The 19,721-nt window shown below is 36.0% G+C and overlaps 1 protein-coding gene across 21 annotated transcripts in view; it reads right to left on the minus strand.

Moving 5' to 3' along the window:
* DLGAP2 (DLG associated protein 2) overlaps positions 1 to 19,721 on the minus strand; it is a 478,278-nt gene that overhangs the window by 245,184 nt on the left and 213,373 nt on the right. For all 21 annotated transcript variants that reach the window (XM_084515980.1, XM_084515993.1, XM_084515997.1 and 18 more), the window contains one exon: positions 6,436 to 6,468. In XM_084515980.1, the coding sequence (XP_084372106.1) occupies positions 6,436 to 6,468 (33 nt within the window). The remainder of the gene's footprint in view (positions 1 to 6,435; positions 6,469 to 19,721) is intronic.

Genomic DNA, 19,721 nt, shown 5'->3' on the forward strand with positions numbered 1-19,721 from the left:
AGAAATAGTAGGTAAATAAGCAATAATAAAATTAGGCAAAGTGGATTTTATTATGTATTAATGTTGCCTTAAAAATGTCAGGATTGTGTGTTGTGAAACATAATTTGCTTCCAGTAATAACTTCAGGTTTTGATACTGCTAATTGTTGGTGCAGTAAATACAACACAAGTATAAAAATGTTAAAGAGTACAGGACTCTTGAAAGTCATTGCTAATGTTGGTAAAACTGCCAGTGTTCAGTGTGGATTACTGAATGCTAAGATTAGTGGAATGAAGATTAGCAAAATTCTCTGGAGTTAACTAATATGCCTGTAACAGTTTTCCACTAGATACCAAGGGAAATGTTTATATTTGGAGCCAGAACTACCCAGATGGAGCACTGTCAATATTAAGATGTATCACCAATTTTAAGATACTTTTATGAACTGCCTACTGGCCAGAATTCTTTATCTTAACAAAACAAACAAACAAACAAAACAGATTTTTTCCCCTCAGTCTCCAATACACTAGAATTAACCGAAATACAGATGGCACCAAAGCTGGCAGTACCCGAAACAAATCCACCACTCTGATATTGACATTTGCATGTATATATCCTAAAAAGCCAAGTTTTCCTTCAGAAAAGCAAGAGGTTTTTGTTGTTCTTGTCAATTATTTACAATCAAAAGTTAAAGTTCTTGTATTTCCCAAATTCTGCTGAATAATTTATGCATCTTCTGAGCAAATGCCCTCAATACAACAGTACCCTTTGCTTTAATAATAAACATATTTTTTTTTTTACTAAAAATAATTACTTAATTGCATCCTCAACTTTTAATCATATTAAAAAGCCTTATATATTTAATTGACATAAATTTTTGTATGGGTAAATGAGTCATGTACTCCCTAGCATTCTTGTAACGGCTACAGATTTCATGTAAACTCATTTCTTCTCACCAAGAGAATAATAATGTTGGCATCTTAGTTTGAAAATATAAATCAACAGCAAAGGACAATCTTAAGCTTCTGATAATTTAATTTACTTATTTTTGTCCTAAAGAGGAATCACGCATTATCTATGCACTGGCTGTTTAAACTATTAACTGGTTAACTTAAAGAAAAAGCATATAGAAAAAAATAATATTCATTTTGTGATACATCAAGAAATTGGTCTAGACTGTGCTGTTACATGGAACATTTATTTTACTATTTGACAGAAAGGCACTGTTCTAGGGTTGATATCACAAGCTTGAAGCCAGTAAGTCTGGCAATCATTTCTTGTGCTGGTTAATTACAAGAAATAATGGGAGACTTTACTTCAAACTCTAGGTGCACACCACAGCCCAGAATGCATGTAAGACAATGAGGAATAATCTGAACTATCTGGAAATACTCCTAGGAAAACTGTTGAACATAAGTGCATACAGGAGAAAGGAAAAAGTGAAAGCACCAGGAAGTGCATGACAGAGTTGGCCAGTATATAGATTCTCTGATCTTAGGAGAGCTTTGCAAAAACATGTTTTGGATCTACAGTGCTAAATATGAGAAGATGGTTACTTGTGGGAAAGAAAATTTTTCCTGCTTTGAACCTTTTTCTGCCCAGGACTTCCTAATTCTTTGCAAGCCCACAGGAGACTGTTAAGCAATCCCTAACTTCATTGTTAGCTCCTCTAAGTTGGGATAATGTGTAAGACTCCAGTTCTGGCTGCCACTTTGGTAATTCTATTCCACCTCAACCTTAACCTTTGGATAAACAGCTACGCCACAGCATGAACATAGTTAAAAAGACCCGCTCACCTAAATGAGGTAGGAAAGGGGGAATCTTTCCAGTTCATTCTTTAGAGGTTGACTTTCAGAAACTCACAAGGCTTTCATAGAAAGAATATGAAGATTTCCGCAACAAAGCAGGCCCAGTAGGGCATTCAGTTTTTGGCTACAGTCACTAACATTAATCAAAACCAAAGATGAATAAATGGCTTATGAAACAATAACCTACCCCTAGGGGAAGCATATGCTTTATCTATTAAAAGAGAAGTTATTTTATTTGTATTACTGATAATAGTGAGACTTCTTCCTATCCCAGATCCTTAGGAAAGTTCTTACTGTTCACTGAAACATCCAGTGCTAACTGAACTTGAAGTCAATCTCAAAAGCCACATTGTGGCAGCAAATTCCACATCTGTATTTGTCTTTCTGAGTTATGCTTGTTCTGCTTTTGAATATTTTCTTGCTCAGGATATATTACAAAACTGGAATGCCTGGTTTTCATGATCCCATAGAAAATGGATGTATCATTTATCAGAAACACACAGTAGGTGTATTTTGCTTTCTTTTAATGGTACTTTCTCTAAACTACACAGAGCAAACCATCTTGATGTTCATTCACATGGGACTGCTCCTCATAAATTTTACCAAGTTTACTATATACCTAGATTCCTAATCTCTTTGCTATATTCTTTTCTGGTGGTGGGGGGCAGCAAAGATTCAACTCAGTATTTCAGGATAGGGTACTTCTAATACGCACAAGTGGTGCTTTAATGTACTGTATTGTACTCTCCATCTCTTTCCTTACAAATATGAATATTTTGTTTTTCTTTAACTACCATCCTAATTAGACGTCTTCACTGAACTTTTCATAATGAAAGTTGTCTTCTTTCTATGCCTTTAAAGCAGATCACAGTAAAATACAGAAGTACTGTTACTCATAGCTTTTGTGTATATCAGTATCTTTTTGGAGAGCTAGACTCGATTACTAAGTGCTGTGGAATTGAAAGGATATTTGCCAGATTATATCTGCGGTAGAATGAGATATGCATATTACAGCCCGTATGTAGACTGCAAGATCAAGAGGTACCAGATAACAGAGAGAACAATAGGTTGAACTGCCTACTACCTACTCCACAGCCTTTGCATAATTGCTCAGAGTATTCTATAACTTTCATAATGCATCAGGAGCTTCAACACAGAGAATCTCATTTACATCACGTAATACTTCTAAATAAATTGGAAAGTGCTATCAGCATCACAGTAACAGTGCAGAAAGCTTAATACCTACAGCAAAGTTAACACAGGTTTTCTCTTCTATGGCTATAAAAAAAAAAATCCATTCAGAGCCACTATTTTTTAAATTCAAACTGATAAGAACACAAGCCCAAAAGAATTAATAGGGTCAGACCAAAGGCCAGTGCTCCCAGTGTTCTGTCCTCCATGATTGCCAGCAACAGACACTTGGAGAAAAACATTTTTCCATGCTCTTCCTAGACTTAGGACACAAGTGTCTAAGTAGAAGCAGAGCATACAATGATGTTTTACATGAATCCAGCAACCTATAGCTTCTAGTTCCCACTGGCTTAAAAGATTTCCTAAGGCAAGATGAATCATTATCTGTATTTTCTTCTGCTGAAATGTGTGATAGACTGGACAGAACCAGAATTTATATTAATTCTCAAACTTAACTATAAATTTATCCATGCAGAGGTATTTCTCTTTAACACCACACTTTCCAGATAAAGCTTGTGCTGTCAAAGAATCAGTTGAGGTGACTTTTTATTAAAATGCTGAAAATGCTGGTATTGTACAGGACTGCACATTTATCTTTAAGGAGGAAAGGAACAGAATAATCATACTGAGTACTGAAGAAAAGAACCATGAATACCAGAATACTGAAGAAAAGAACCATGAATAGAAACAGTAAGCCACTACTGGAGTTGTAAAGGATATAAAACAGGTCTGGAAGAAAGCTTCTATTTTCACAGTCTTTGAGAAGACAGAGTTGTCTACTGAAATCTTAGCTGTCACAAAATTAACTTGTTTGCAATTTTGGTAATATAGCAAATTATATTTGTTAATATAATCCTTTCCTGAACTTCTGTGAATAATTGGCAGGACTTAGGAAGAACAGAAACTACATCTGCTTGAATATTAATGGAAGTAACTGCGCTGAAACATCTCATGACTACACCAGTCCTTCTAACAGAGAACATTGGGTGTTGCAAAGAGTCAGATGCGTATCTGTAACATGTCACATTCACTTGAGGAGGAGCAACGAACAACTCCTGGCAGGAACCAACTTTCTTATACAAAGCAGAAGATGCTGTTCAGAAACTCACCCCTAGTACCTGGTAGTTTTTTCAATAAATGGCATAAACAGCTTCAGAGGAATTCAGATGTGGTAAGATGTGAAGTTTTGTCTCCCTTTCTTCCAAATCAGGGAACTTCCTCCACATCTATCTACTATTTCATGAACAAGTACTTAACATTTTGGAAATTAATAGAGGAGGCCTATGCCATGTCATATTTGTCCTGCTATTTTGAAAATTCATCTTAGTATACTAAAGTAAATTAATGTGCTTAAGGTAATATGGAAGGACAAAAAAATGGAGGCAAGTGGTATCTATGACTAGTTGATATTTTTGAAAATTTCTTAGATATCAAAAATTCAAACTATAATCCCCAGGGCATCTCAAATTTCTGAAGAAAGCTACAGACAACAGTCATAAATTCCAAGTAAAACCAAAGTAAATCCAAAAAGATGATTTCTGAGTTCTTCCCTAGTTTTCTTAGCAACTCATTTAGTTTACTATGAGACCATACCATATAGTTCCAAAGGAAAATTATATTTTTTGAGGTTTGAAGTGTTTTTTTTTTTTTTTTTTTTTTTCTTAATTTTCCATGCATACACCAAAGATGTAAAATTTCTTTTAGAATTGCCTTCTAAAAACAGAAATCATATCTACTGAGCAACTATTTCTTCATCACAAAACAACATACAAAATTTCTGCAAATGTTCAGTATTAGATTAGAAATTGTGCTAATGTGACAAAGAAAACCTTAAGATTCTGCGTCTTGTCACAAATCTAACCTGACTTTATTGTCAATATTTTAAAATTGAGGCAGAGAATTAGTAAGTAGCATTCCAGTAATAATGTGCAGAGTTTGGTGATCCAGGAGACATTCACTGGGAAGGTTCATTTCTACACAGCTGAAAACTAAACATTATGTTCCTGAGAACTGTTCTTATGGCAATACAGATAATTATCTTTTGTTTGCGAGATTTTAGTCACATAAATGTTAAACGTTTTTATTACTTTTTTTTATCCACTTTTTTTTTTTAACAGTCCTTATACTTATTAAAGTTTGCAATGCTGAATAGTTATGAAAGTGCAGTAATGAAAACAAATTATTGTTAGAAAGCAAGAATAGCATGCAAGAAAACAGAACTAATCCAGTGTCTAACCTTAAAGTTGGACCACCCTATCATGGAAGAAATACTACGTGAAAGGCAAATAAACACCTGTCTTATTTTTACTTTCCATATGTGTATCTGTGCTAATATAAGTTTATCAAATAAAAGACAGTAAGCATGAACTAATCAAGAATCGACTGTTTCTAAAAGCAATGCAAAGTCAAAACCAATTCTAAAACAATTATTTTTTTCAGTAGAAAAGTACAAAATAGAAGCCAATAATGGATGTTTAATTTACTGAGTTATATTTCATGAGATGCAAGGTCTCAAAGCCTTTCACTTCTAGATTTCATCTCTTGCTAACTTCTCCCTCCTACATTTATAAAAAGTTAAAGCTTTAAATTGCTTTACAGAAACTATTCAAGATACAAAGCTGAATCTCTTTGGGAACAGCACAGAATCTATAATTTTTTTTGAAGAATATACTTTACTTCAGCAGTTACTTTTGCTATTGCAGACTACTTTTCTTAGAAAGACTCCAGATGGTTGATCTGAAACTAAGGTCATTTTTTTTTGACATTTTCTTTAAAACAGCATCAATGTGTGTGTGTGTGCGAGAGAGAGAGAGAGAGAGAGAGATTTTCTTCGATGATGGCCTGCCTCGAAAATCATAATCTCATTACTGCAATGTGTATTTAGGTAAATTGTGGGTCTCACCTTGGCATTTAATTAGTCACTTGGAACAAAAAAAAACAAACCAGCATACACCTTCGCTTGCACATATATTTGCACTGCATAACAGTTATTGCTTAATTATCCTTATTTCAGAAGCAATATTTATTCACTTCACCTGCTAAAAAGTGTTAGCCTCTCTGTTCTCCGTAAATCATATCAAATATATAAACATTTTCTCATTTCCCTTTTATGTCTAATCTCTTTGTTTTCCATCCTCAAAGTAGTGTCCTTAAATGTCTCTTCACACTGTCTCTTACCCCAAATTAGTTTGACAAACACATAAAAGAATAAGAAGTAAATATTTCCGTTTTTGCTCTAATGGAATATTTGTCCTTTAAGTTATTTCCTGCCTGGAGCATGTACTGTGCTTTACTCAGCTTAATTCAATTCATTTTTGGTATCTAACATAAGGAAGAATGTCTTTCATTGGTTCTCATCATTCAGATACCATTTCCATTCTATTGTACACACGTATCATTTGAGTCAAGCGTTCATCACTAGTTGCTTTGAAAAATATGAAGAGTAAAATATGCTCACCTTCAGGCTCCCCACAGAGTGTACACTGTGACTCTGCAAAGAAAAAGAGAAAAAATATAATTTATTGTTGTTAAGATCTGTGTGGTCTAGAGTTATGAAATCATAATTACATTCAAATAAAATAAACCTTATGGAACTCAAATTTAGCACGGAAAAAGTATTTCTATTTTCAGCAACTGTTTTTTTTTCATTTTTTTTTTCTTTTTTTCTTCTTTTTAAACAGCTGCAACATAACTTTCAAAAAATAATTTTTGCTGGAAGAATTTTCTAAATAGAGCTATATAAGTCTCTAGTTATATTTATGTAACTATCATCTCCACAGAGTCCAACTGAATGAATTCAGGTAGCTGGAGTTTTTGCTTCCACATGACTTGTTTTGTATTTGTGGCTGTACAATACTGAAGCGACAACAGCCATTCAAAGTTTAAGCCACTAATGTTCTATCATTGGAGGTAGCAGAAAATAACAGAACAAAGTTATTATACTTCTTTGTCATGAAAGACTTCAAAGTCCTCACAAGTAAATGAAATAAGTCAGTCAATGTGCTGTTATACAAAGTATTCAAGTATAGAAATGAAGAAAATACAACTCCATCTTAATAACCACAGGGTCTCCAAATTTACAAGTATTATTTTATTTATACATCACTATTTGGAAGTTGGTTGTCAATTATTTTGCATAATGTACAAATATTTGCACACACAGGAAATTATTTAAAGCATCCCTTGCTTGAGATATAGCTACTTCAGGTATTAATATCAAGCTGAAGAACAAAGTTATTATTTAGAATCCAAACAGCAGAATCAACTGAAATCACAGGGATTGTAACCAAGTTGACAGACAATTCTGATAGTGCTAGAAAAAGACTTGCTCAAGACAGATCAGTATATGTTTCAATAACAAACCTCTGGAATTTTAAGATTTGAATGAAAAATGACAACTAACAGCGAAAAGTATGCTGAAGAAAAAATGCATATACATGCACACGCATTTACGTGTGCATCTATCTTTATACAAATTAAGTGCAAAGAACGGTTTAATATTCTTGGTTATATACAAATCCCTTAACTCAAAAGCCTGTTAATTTTTTTTTTTTTTTTTTCCGTCAAATGGCAGATAGAAGATTGGACTTCAGCTGTGACCTTGTTGTTAAGGAAAAAAAAAAAAAAAGAAAAAGGCACCAGAAACATAGAATATGAAATGCATACACTGAGTTGATTGACCTTTACAGTGCTTCTGTAACATTGCCAGTTATTTAGAAGTACTTTTAAATACAGATAAGAGTCTATCACAAAATAACCCATTGTTGTAATGGTACTTGACCCTACATCTTCCCTCTATTTTAAAAATGTTAGTTGTTGCTTTTTAATACTGTCAGAGATTTTAGTATACATGATGGGAAGGAATGAGAAAAGTTATGTTAATTCAGGCAACTCTACTACTGTCTTAGGTGGATCACAGTTTTAAAACAGGATAAAATGCCAGAAAAAAAAAAAAAAAAAAAAAAAAAAGAGAGAGAGAGAGAGAGAGAGAGAAATTATTTTTGATGCAGGTCAGCACTGTGAAGCACCTAGTTCAATGATCTTTTGATAGACTCACTGGTGTCCCCAGCAGAATTGACAAACTACAAACAACACTCCAGTGGCAAGCTTGGGAAAACCCACCAACGAAAAGCATAAAAAAATTAGTCACGGATATCACAGGACAGTTTTTTCCACATCTGGATGAAAAATGCACTTGCCACAATCCAAAGTGATGCAGAGGAAGCAGCTCAGAAGATTTTTTTCACTTTTAATTCAAAGACTTTCTGAGGTTTGACTGAGAGGGGCTGCCTGTCTGTGTGCACTTTATTATCCTGATTGATAAGGAAGAACAAACTGAGACTTGGTTTCTGAACTCCTGGCTTTTTGCTGATCCTCTATGTCCTGCTAACAACCACTTCAGTGGCTTGCTACAGTCCAAAGAGTCTGCTTGACATTTTTTGCAGCCCTCAACACCATTTTCCAAAGGTCCCCATTCAACAGCACAAATTATTAGCTTCCCTCTTTTTCCCATCAACATACCTTACTGCCAATACTTGAATAGAATAGTGCAGTTGGAAGGGGCCTACAGAGATCATCAAGTCCAATTGCCTGACCTCTTCAGGGAAAGGTAAAGCATATTCATGAGGGCATTTTCCAAATGCCTCTTGAACACTGACAGGCCTGGGGCATCAGCCACCTCTCTAGGAAGCCTGTTCCAATGTTTGACCACCCTCAGTGTGAGGAAATTTCTCCTAACACCCAGTCTGACCCTCCCCTGGCACAGCTCTGTGCCGTTCCCTTACATCCTGCCCTTGGTGAACAGGGAGCAGAGAACGGCACCTCCCTCTGTATATCCCCTTCTCAGGGAGCTGCAGGGAATAGCGAGGCTGCCTCTCAGCCTCCTCTTCTCCAAACTGGAGAACCCAAATGTCCTCAGTCTCTCCTCACAGAACATGCCTTCTGGCCGTGTTACCAGCTTTGTTGTCCTCTGGATGCTCTCAAGTCCCTTAATACACTGCCACAGAGCTGCTGCAGTCTGGAGCAGGACAGATAGTCTGACCGCAAAATAAGGCTTACAGATAAGACTGGTGCCAGAAAGTTGTCCAAAAGCTAGCTCTCAGCATTATCCCTGATGGGCAACTGCTTTTTTTGGCTTTCTTTCAGGTGTTTGTTTAAGTTCCTGTGCTGACGGGCAGGCCAGGTGTTTCTTCTCTTACCTCATATACATGCTTGGAGAAAGTTCATGTGGGGATTTTGTTTTAATTCATCACTGTATCCTTCCAGAGGCAGGGAATCATTGCAAGCTGACAGCAGCGCTGGTAAGAAGCAGACTTTGTGGACGTGGATGATTCACCAGTAATCGTGTGCTTATAAATTCCCCTCTCCCCAAAGTCTGCTGCTGTGGGGGAGGACTAGATATCCATTTTGTTGTGCTTGACACATACGATCGAGCGACAAACAGAAACACAACTCCCTGTGCTAGGCACGTGAACAACATGACAGGGAGGATGTACAGAGCATTGCTTCCACAGAGCCTGTGTGTGCATGTGCCCGTGTTGAAAATCTCAGTGATTATAGCTACACTATAGGAAGAGAAAAAAAAAAATCAAGACCACACCGGTTTTGCTACTATGAATGGCAGTTAAAAGACATATTTGTACTTGATGTGGGAAATAATTAAATCTATTCTATGATAATTGTTGAAAGATCTTATGTCCAAAGTTTCTAAGCCTAAAATCATATCAAACATGCATATCACACTCAGATATTTGTACATTTACATTACACATAAATACAGAAATCTTTAAAATCCTGTAATCCTGTCTTGAAACTTATTTCAACTTAGTTTCTCTGGAAGTTGTTGCATCTTGATAGAAATGATCTCTCTGGAAAATAGGTCAATACTAAATTCCCGTATTAATTTGGAAATTTTCTTTTAAATCTCATTTAAATTTCAGTTCTGAGACGGGATGGATGGCAGCAGTCAAGGACATGACAACAGTGGAAAATTTACAGCTCCTTCAGCTGAAGTGACATTACTTAGGCTGAAGTGCGCCTAACCTAAAGATGGGTAGCTCAGCATTAATGCTCCAAATCTAAAGTAGCCCTTAAAGACTTTTCTAATTAGAGGAAAAAACAGTCACCTAACCTGCTGTGGAAACCTGTGTTAGCATGAATTAAATCACTTTTTGTAAGTACCCACTGTATTTGTGTGTGTGTGTGTGTGTGTGTGTGTTGTTACAGGTCTTAAATGTAGATTCTGTATTCACATTAACATTCATTGCAAGACAGAAGTGTTCACTGGAAGTGATCTCTGAAGGTCTTGGAAGACCTCAGCCTCCCACTGAAACAGGGCTCAGTGGGCAGCCTACATTAATGCTGCCTCGACCTCCTACTGTCCTACTTGAATCTCTCAATCTGCAGTTTGTGGCCTTTCTTCCTTGTTATATCACCTGGTACTGCCAAAATGACTTTGGATCCACCACCTCTGCAATCTCCTTCAAACAGTCGTAGGCTGCTCTTGGATCTCCACTGGAATAAATCAGCCCAGCTCCCTCAACCAGTTTCTTTGTAGGCCAAGTACCCTGACCATAGAGCCTTTTTCTAGACCCCGACCGGAGGGCCTTTTGCTAGACCCCTTCCAACTTCTCCCCGTGTTTCTTGAAGCAAGGAGCTCCAAACACTGAGCACACATTCCAGGTGCAGCCTCACCAGCACCAAGCAGAAGGAAGGAACCACCTCCTCAATCTGCTGATCATACGCGTTGGGCAAACCACACTTAGGCAGCTTTCCTATTTGCAATGGGAGAACACTGTTGGCCTATATGCAACCTGCCTCCTTCAGAAATGAACAAATGAAGAAAATCAAGTCTTAGTAAAAACAGTCCCCTGACCCAAGTCAGCTGTCTATCATAAAGGTGCTAATATATGGCACAAGACAGGGAGGGAGTGTGTGGCCAAACATAGGCAGACCAAGGTTCCTCTTTTCAGGAGCCACCAGACCATAGATCAGCTTCAGGGAATCATGAAATCTCAGTCTCAGGCATACAATTATTTTATGACCATGATGGATGAAATGAAGTCTACAGTGAAAATTCTTAAGATACTGCACATTGTAATGGAATAGAAACAGTGACATGACCCATTCCAACATTTCAGACAAGAATATTTATTAAACATCTCTTTCTGCCATTTCCTATTAATGGATTATGCCTCTACATATCTGATTCATCTGAAGTATTGTAATGATATATTCACAGGAGGTATTCTTTCTTTTTAATACATTGCTAATCAGCTTCTGTTAAAGATGTTCACTCTTGCAAACACTCATACATGTGAGAAGCTTCTTTGTCATTGTTCTCAAAAGTAAAATGACTAAGACGGGTGAGTGTTTGGAGATTTGGGACCCAATAAATCAATAGAACAAGGAAAACCTGTATTTATATTATTAATCTCACTCTATCATTTTGAAATTGGCTAGCCAGCAGAAATAATTTTCCCAGATAAAAGAACTTGCTGACAAAATAGGTCATAAGAAGGATCTTTTGAAGAAACAAATTTATCATGAAGACACAAGCTCTTTCTTTCCCCCAAATAATATGAAATTTATTTTATTTTGATAGTTTTTTCTTGTCTAACCTGAGTAATAAGTAAAGCTAAAGTTCATAAACCCGGACATGTAAAAGCTGACATTCTTTCTCCACATAGCTGAGTTCAGCATCCAATTTTAAATTAGAGTGAAGATAAATTATTCTGCTAAACATGTGCACTCTTCCTTGCTTTGTGAATAGCTTTTTTGGTATGGTTGATGCAAATACAATAAAGTTCACTATAAAGGGCTATGATAAAGAACACAATATATTGGCCAAATGAAAGACACAGAACAGCCATTATGAATAAATTACAATTCAAAATACCTGTGCAAGCTATATAATGTAATAAGACTAAGCCAAAACAGTATTAGTGATATTCAAAATCAGTTTAAAGGAGACAGTGGATTGTGTTTCTTAGTTAACTACACTTTAAAGTACGCTATACTCTCAGCAGGGTCTACCCAGATTATGGAGTCTAACTTGGATGAGTTTTGACCAAGATATACAGAAGTGACAGTAAGACAAGAAAACATATGCAAGGTGAGGAGCAGCATTAGGGATAACTTCAGTACAGCATTCTGGAAATGGATGTGGTCAGCCCTTCTGACTGCCTCTTGAACAATACCACACATTCAGCTTGTATCCCCACTTATTGCTGTAGCACTTTTCTGTCTCTCAAAGGCCCTTTGCAGCCACCCTTCTCTATATGATTTTAAATTTTAACTACAAGCATAATTTTGTTGGACTCATTGAAAACAATCCTTAGGTTTTTGCTTTGTTTTGTTTTCCGTTTTCATTTATGCAAACTAATAGTAATAATTAAAAAAAAAAAAAAAAAAAAGGCAGTGAAAAAATGGATCGAGTTTCAGTAAGGAGATAATGGTTTAGGTTTTCATTTCACTGGTTCCAATGGCAAGAAATGCAACAGATTTTGGAACTATTCCATCAATGTTTTTTCACATCATTTTACCGATGCCAGTGAAGGGGAAGTCCACAACACCTAAAGAGACATAGAGTAGCCATGCGTTATATTGAGGCTTATGGCAGCTGAAAAGCAAGGCATAGTTTAAGGTGATGCTGTGGGACTTCTAATCATTTTCAGGATTTTAGTCCAATATTTGTATCTAAACATGGCTATAATAGCTACAATAAAAGATGACTGTGTTATGAACAATGTTTTTCATTCTCTCTTTTAATGTCTATTTTTTCTCCTACACCTTTTGCCATTTCTGTTTCTCCTGTTGATATCTCACTGTTGCACAATACCATCAGGTGAAATATTGATGTGACAGACCTATAGGATACATTTTTTCATGTCTGCCAAGAATCTCTTATTCACAGTTATCCTCTTGCTTGAGACTGAAACCACAGAAAATCCTCTGGACATCTCCCACTCTGTGTTCAGTCATCCATGCAGGTAAGGTGTTGAGAGATACCTACAAAAACCATCTAGTCTAGCTCTGCAGAGTACACTAGAGCTTTCCCTACAGATTATTTTTTTTGTTGTTTTTCTAAAATATTCCCCAAAATCTCTGATGACAGGAAATACAGCCCTCTTCAGGTAAATTATCTTTGTTGCTTTCCAGATGGGGAGTTTTTAATATTAAAATCAAATCATATATATGTATATATGCACACACACACATCCCAAGCAGACAGTTTTCAACTATGCTGATGGAAAATAAAATCTCTAATGCACTTACCAAATAAACAAACAAACAAATAAATAAATAATCTATTCCAGATTCTCCAGATACTCTTTATTTTATTCAGGTCTTGTTTTCTCTGTTCTAAACCTTGTTCATCCAATTTTTCCTCCCCAGTCATGGTTTCTAATGATCATCTCATCTTTGCTGTTCTCCTCTGGACTCTTTGCAACTTTGCCAATCAAAGTTTTAAATTCCTGACATTGAACACGGTACAATACCGGAACCCTTCAGCTGGCAGATAGAGCAGAACAGTTACACTCTTGCATATTTTAAATATTTCTAAGAGTGTCACTGGCACTCTTTGAGTATCACTATTTCTGCATTTTGGAGAACAGAAAAAAATACAATAGAAAAACAAACAAACAAAACAACAACAACAAACCAAAAATGAAAACAAATGAACCAAAAAACCACTGCCTGTGAGAGACTAGCAGTTGGGCTATATTGGGAAAGACAGAGCAAGGGGAATAAGTAGCCCTGGGAAAGGAAGAGACTGAGAGAACTTTAAATAGAAATATAATATAGAATAGCCATTATTAAAATAGAATGAGCCTAAAGCAGAAGAAAATCAACCAACCTGGCAGCTAATTTTGTATCGTTTTGAGTAAATGAACTGACGTCCAACCAAATATATAAAGCAAGCACTAAGAGCCCATTATTTTCCCCAGATAAAAATATAAGGTTCATGCTCAAAGCAATGCCAGAACTTATTCACAATACTTGCACATCAGAATCCTTCTCCATATGGAGTTTACACATTACATGTGCATTAACCAAGCCAAAATATATGTCAGAAAAGAATGATGAGACCAGGCAATCAAATATTTTCATAGGAAAACAAAAGTAACTGAAGCGATAAAAAGCAAAATACAAACCACTCAAAAAAAAAAAAAAAAAAAAAAAACCCTAATGTTTTCTCTCTTGATGATTTGAACACAAATACTTGCTTTTCAGAGTGGCAGCCATAAGCAGTAATAAAATGGATGTGTGTTAGCACGTTTCTGACACACATTTCAAATGCACACTGTTGAAGTGTGAAGTTCAAATATCCTTGAATGAGTCCAAAAAATAAAAATAAAATCAGGCGTGCTTATAAAGAGCAAATCTACATGCTTTTCTCATTTTTCTATTCATTTTCTCTTATTTGACATTCTATGGTTATACTGAGTCATCTTCCTCACAACTGAGGGGAAAAAAACTCACCAACCCCTAATCACACTGTTGCATCTTTATGAAAAGCACCAACTAGAGGAAGACTGATGATAAAAAATTGTGAGACCATAGATCTATGACAGTGCTATGAAACACCAAACTGAAGACATTTTGTGCCATGGGCTTGCTCCAAACCCTTCTGAAGCCAATACAAGTCTCATTGGAATTCAGTGAACAGCATACTAATGCAAATAATTGCTAGGCTATCTATCACCATTCATCCCTCTCTGTCTTTTCTCTCTTCTTTTACTTAGCTTACATTAGAAGATTTCATCAATAATTTCACAGCCTCATAAGAACAAGTAAAAATGGTAAAAATCCAAGCTGAGCGTGATATAACAAAGAACCAGATAGACAAATGGCAAAAAATATAGGATGGGACAGCACAGTTATAGACTAGATCACATACTCTGATACTCCAGTACTATGCAGGTTAAATTGATTTTATCTCCCCTTTCTTTTCTTATCTGTCATATTGGAATCAGATTTCAAAAGGATTTGAATGGGGTGGAGAGCTGACAAACAGATTTAAGGAGGTCATTTGAAATACAAAGGGTGTACAAGAAGTGTGAAAGAGCATGATGTAACCATTAAAGGGTTAAAAATGAATTTAGAATAAAAGGAGATGAAGTTCAACGTGTATACACATCTGAGCAAGAGAAAGTCTCCTTGCCGAGACTGTGGAATGATATCCTTCATGTAAAATCAGCAATGTACATGGACTTCAAACAACACAGGTTGGAAGAGATGTCTTGAGTCTACCCCTCAAGACAGAGCACTGCCAATTTCAAAGTAACATGAGGTTGCTCAGGCTTTGTCCACCTCAGTTGTGAAAATCCACCAGGAAGGAGAATCAACAGTCTCGATGGTCAACTGTTGCAGTGTTTGAGCACCCTCACCTTGAAGATTTTTTTCCTCGTGTCTAATTGAAATTTCCCTTGCTGCAACATCTGTCCCTTCCCTCTCATCCTTTCAGTCTGCCTGGCTGGCTGGCTCCATCTTCTCTGTAATGAAGAAGCAGCTGAAGACAGCAATTATCTCTGCTCTCCTTTTAGCTTCCTCTTCTTCAGGTTGAGCAAACCCAGATCTCTTCAGTGTCTCCTTGTGCATCATGAGCTCAGGCACCCTAGCCATCCTGGTAGCTGTACTCTGGACACACTCCAGTTTGGCTATGTCTTACACTGGCACAGGGGCAGGGGTTAGAACTGGGCTCTACTCCAATTGCAGCATCTCAAGTGCTGAAAAAAGGGGAATAATTACCTCCTTCAACCTGCTAGCTGTAAAGCCACACTGCTGAGATTGTAACAAAAGGGCACTTAAACATGGAAGGACTGTGATATACAGCTAAAGCTCCGAATTGGTCCAGTCCCAAATCACCTCACATGCTACGTGATTACTTGAGGAGGTTACAGCAGTTACCCTAACGTACCAGGCAATGTGTCCCAACAGCTATAGACCATAGCTCAAGGTCTGACCTGTCATATAAGCCATTTATACTGACCTAAGAAAGAATCCTAAAATGGATTCCTTCTTCAGTACAGGCTGGGTGGAAACGAAGCCTGTTTATATGAGGCCAGAACTACCCTCTGTAAGGATTTCTGTCTTGACCAGTCCATAATTAGTTAATTCATTAAGTCTTAGGTTGGATCTTAGGAAGAACTTTACCAAAAGGGTTGTTAGACATTGGAACAGGCTGCCCAGGGAAGTGGTGGAGTCACCATCCCTGGAAGTCTTCAAAAGACATTTAGATGTAGAGCTTAGGGATATGGTTTAGTGGGGACTGTTAGGGTTAGGTCAGAGGTTGGACTCGATGATCTTGAGGTCTCTTCCAACCTAGAAATTCTGTGATTCTGTGATTCTGTGATTATTCAGAAATCACAGAATCAGAGAATTGAAGGGGTTGGAAGGGACCTTGAAAGATCATCGGGTCCAACCCCCCTGCTAAAGCAGGTTCCTTAGAGCAGGCTGCCCAGGTAGGTGTCCAGATGGGCCTTAAATATCTCCAGAGAAGGAGATAATGTCTTTTGGCATTTAATGGCATTACTACTTATATCTCTGTACCCATGAGAAGAGCTTCCATATAATCTCTACTCTCTATTAAAGATGTTATGTTTTGTTGGGATTGAGCAAATACACAAGAAACACAAATTTAACGTGAAACATTAAACTTAATTAACAAGCAAACAAAAATCTGTATAGCCTTTGCCACCAAACTAATAAGTGTTCATAAGCATAGTATGGGAAAATTTTAAGAGTGAACTGACCAAAATATACTTCTCCTTTTCTCTTGGACATTCTCAGAAGAAGTCTGCTCCATGGATAAGTCCAAACATTTCCATTTTACTCGATTTATAAATATGACCACTACCATAACCATTACAAAATCAGAGAGCTCACTGCAGGACTCAGACTAAGCTCAAAGTAACAAGAGTGCTTAATTTTAATTTTTATAGTAGAAACTAAAAAAAAAAAAGCTTGTCATTTTTCACAAAACAACTACTAACGTCAGCTCCTAGCTCATAACTTGTTCTGGTGCAGTGAGGCTCCATACCTGTCCAGAACCCCTATGCTGGAACAGCTTTTGAAATTGAGCACATCTGGAAATTTTTACATTCCTCGTCATTCATAAGTGAAAACAAGCCAAAATTCCAGTTGCAACTAAATGAACATTAATAAGAACTGGAAGTAGGTCCTTTGACAAAAAGATGTAAAACTGAGGAGTTGAGAGTCCAAAAATATTTCATGAAGCTACAACTGAGACCTTGAATTCAGGAACTAAAAAGTCTGATTTTTTTTTTTTTTCTTTCAGAAACACTCATAAGTTTAGCCTTAAAGAGCCAAAAGCAAAGTTGAAACAACAGATTTAAAGTTATTATTTCTCTTTAACTACATGAATAGTTCTTTTTCTTTCTTCAATACATCATGTAGACAATAACAGATACCTCTTTTCAGCCAACCACATCTTTTACTTTCTTGCAGCAAACCAGTATTCACTGTCACTTATCTGACCTTCACATTCTTAACATTTTTTGTCAAGGTCCGGTGATTTCTTTGATAGTTAGCTACAAGGTAGTCCAGATCTGCAGTGTCAGAAGTCTATATACAGAGCACATTCATCAAAAGGAGCCCGAAGGTCTAAATAAAAAATATGTGACTTGTTAATATGCACTATGCCATAGTTGTAACTGCTAAGCACCATACATCTCTATGTGTTGCTTAGAAACTTAGGGGAACATGAAGTGCAAACACCCAAAACTCCTATGGGATGCTTTTGTCTGATTCTTAAACATTGTTGAAATTAGAACCTTGGTATAAATCTTTTAAGTATTTTAGACGTTGTTAATACATTCATAAAACTATCAAGCTCAAATTAATGTATAAATACTCACCTAATTAAGTACAAATCATTGGTATTATCATAATTGGAACAAACTTTCATTGACAAACACAGCCTAAGGGTAGGATACTGTTGCTAGCCCCATCTGAATATTATTGCATTTTGGAAATAAAACATTTTGTTTTGTTAAATATAAAATGAAGTTGTATGATTACACATCACTTTTAAGACTATTAAAAGACATTAGTCCATATTAAGTGCCTGTAAATTCTCAGATTAGTCAACTGAGTTTGCAACAAAATCAGTTTCTCTCTACTTTTTTTTTTTTTTTTTTACAAAATCATTAAATAAAATTTCTATTGTAACTGAACATCTCTTTTAATCTTAGAATTATCAAAACTTTTCTCTACTTCCATACAAGATACTGGAAGCAAGTCTACAGAAAAAAAAATAAAAATTACAGATTAACTGAGCTATTTCTCTTATAAGATACATGATCCAGTTCAGAGACTATGCCAAGAAACTGCCACCCTCAGTTTTCTTTTCTGTCTGAATACTTAAATGGGAGAAAATTTGTTTCAGTCACAAAAAAAAAGTTGTTGTTAATGCAGCTTTTCTTTTAGATAGCCGTACTATTCTTTGCAAACTGACCCCTCAATAGCGTCTTAAGTGAGTTTATCTGCAGGACTAGGCATGCATTTAGATATGATAAACACAAAAGTTCTGTGATTTCCACAGTGTTACTGGCCTCCGTCAAATTATTTACAAGATGTAACTAAGGGGTAAATGACTGAAAATTTGAAACTAAGGGGATTCTTATCACCAAGAATATAATAACGAATTACTTGCAAGAGACAGTGAAAAACTTAAGATCCAGCTTTCAACAGTAAAATGATAAATAATTATACACAAGTTACTCGTAAATAAATGTCACAAACTACTAGTTTGTAATGCTAAATCCTCTTAATCATAGAAACACTGCTGAATTACTAATCAATAGAAAACAGACACACACAGGTGTGAAATTGTCTGTCTGCCAGATTTAATACTTCATCCTTGGGAGGAAAAAAAAAAAAAAAAAAGGAACATGATTTACCATGGCTATTTTTCAGCCCTATTTATCTAAGTATTCCTATTTAAAATCTTTCAATCATTGGGTGATGTACTTAGACAAGTACCATTTGTCTTCAAGAAACAATTGAGCCTCAGATTTGGCTGAAAAACAGTAAAGCATAACATTGGCTAAGATGAAGTCAAAATGTAAACAAGTTTCCCTGTATACATAACTCTTCATTAAAATCTCAGGCACCTTTAATAACCATATAATCTTCATGATCTAATTGTATGATGAGCTAGTAATAACACGAATCTATCCATTAGACTTAGAAATGCTTTGGCTTAAGTGAAGTATTATGGTATAAATTGTCCTGCCTTGTTTTATGATATAAATAACAATCTAACAAAAATTCACTTAGCAGCTAAACTACCTGGAGGAGTCTGAATGTTTCCTTGGAGATTATTCATAAAACATAGCTTCACATATATTCTTGATCTCTCCATGCTCTGAAGGGTCACAAAATTATCACTAGCTTTGGGATTTTGGTTCTGTCTGGTCTGGTTCCATAGCAAAAATTAATTCATTAATTAAATGTTTGTGGTTTTTTTAATATTCATAAAAACAAAATAAAACTCTGGAGGTGAGTCTACATGCTTTCACATACACACGGGGATGACAAACCTATAAAAGAAAACAGGCAAATACTTTGAATTTTAAATGTGATTTATTAACACTGATTTCATCAGAACTAACATATTTTCTTAAATGTGTCTACTTTGAAATTGACCCAGATTAGGAAATCCTTGAATGTCCATATAGCAAAAGCAAATGTGAAGGAAATGGAAGAACATCCTTT

The sequence above is a fragment of the Aythya ferina genome (genome assembly GCF_964211825.1).
Source record: "Aythya ferina genome assembly, chromosome: 3".
NCBI lineage: Eukaryota > Metazoa > Chordata > Aves > Anseriformes > Anatidae > Aythya > Aythya ferina.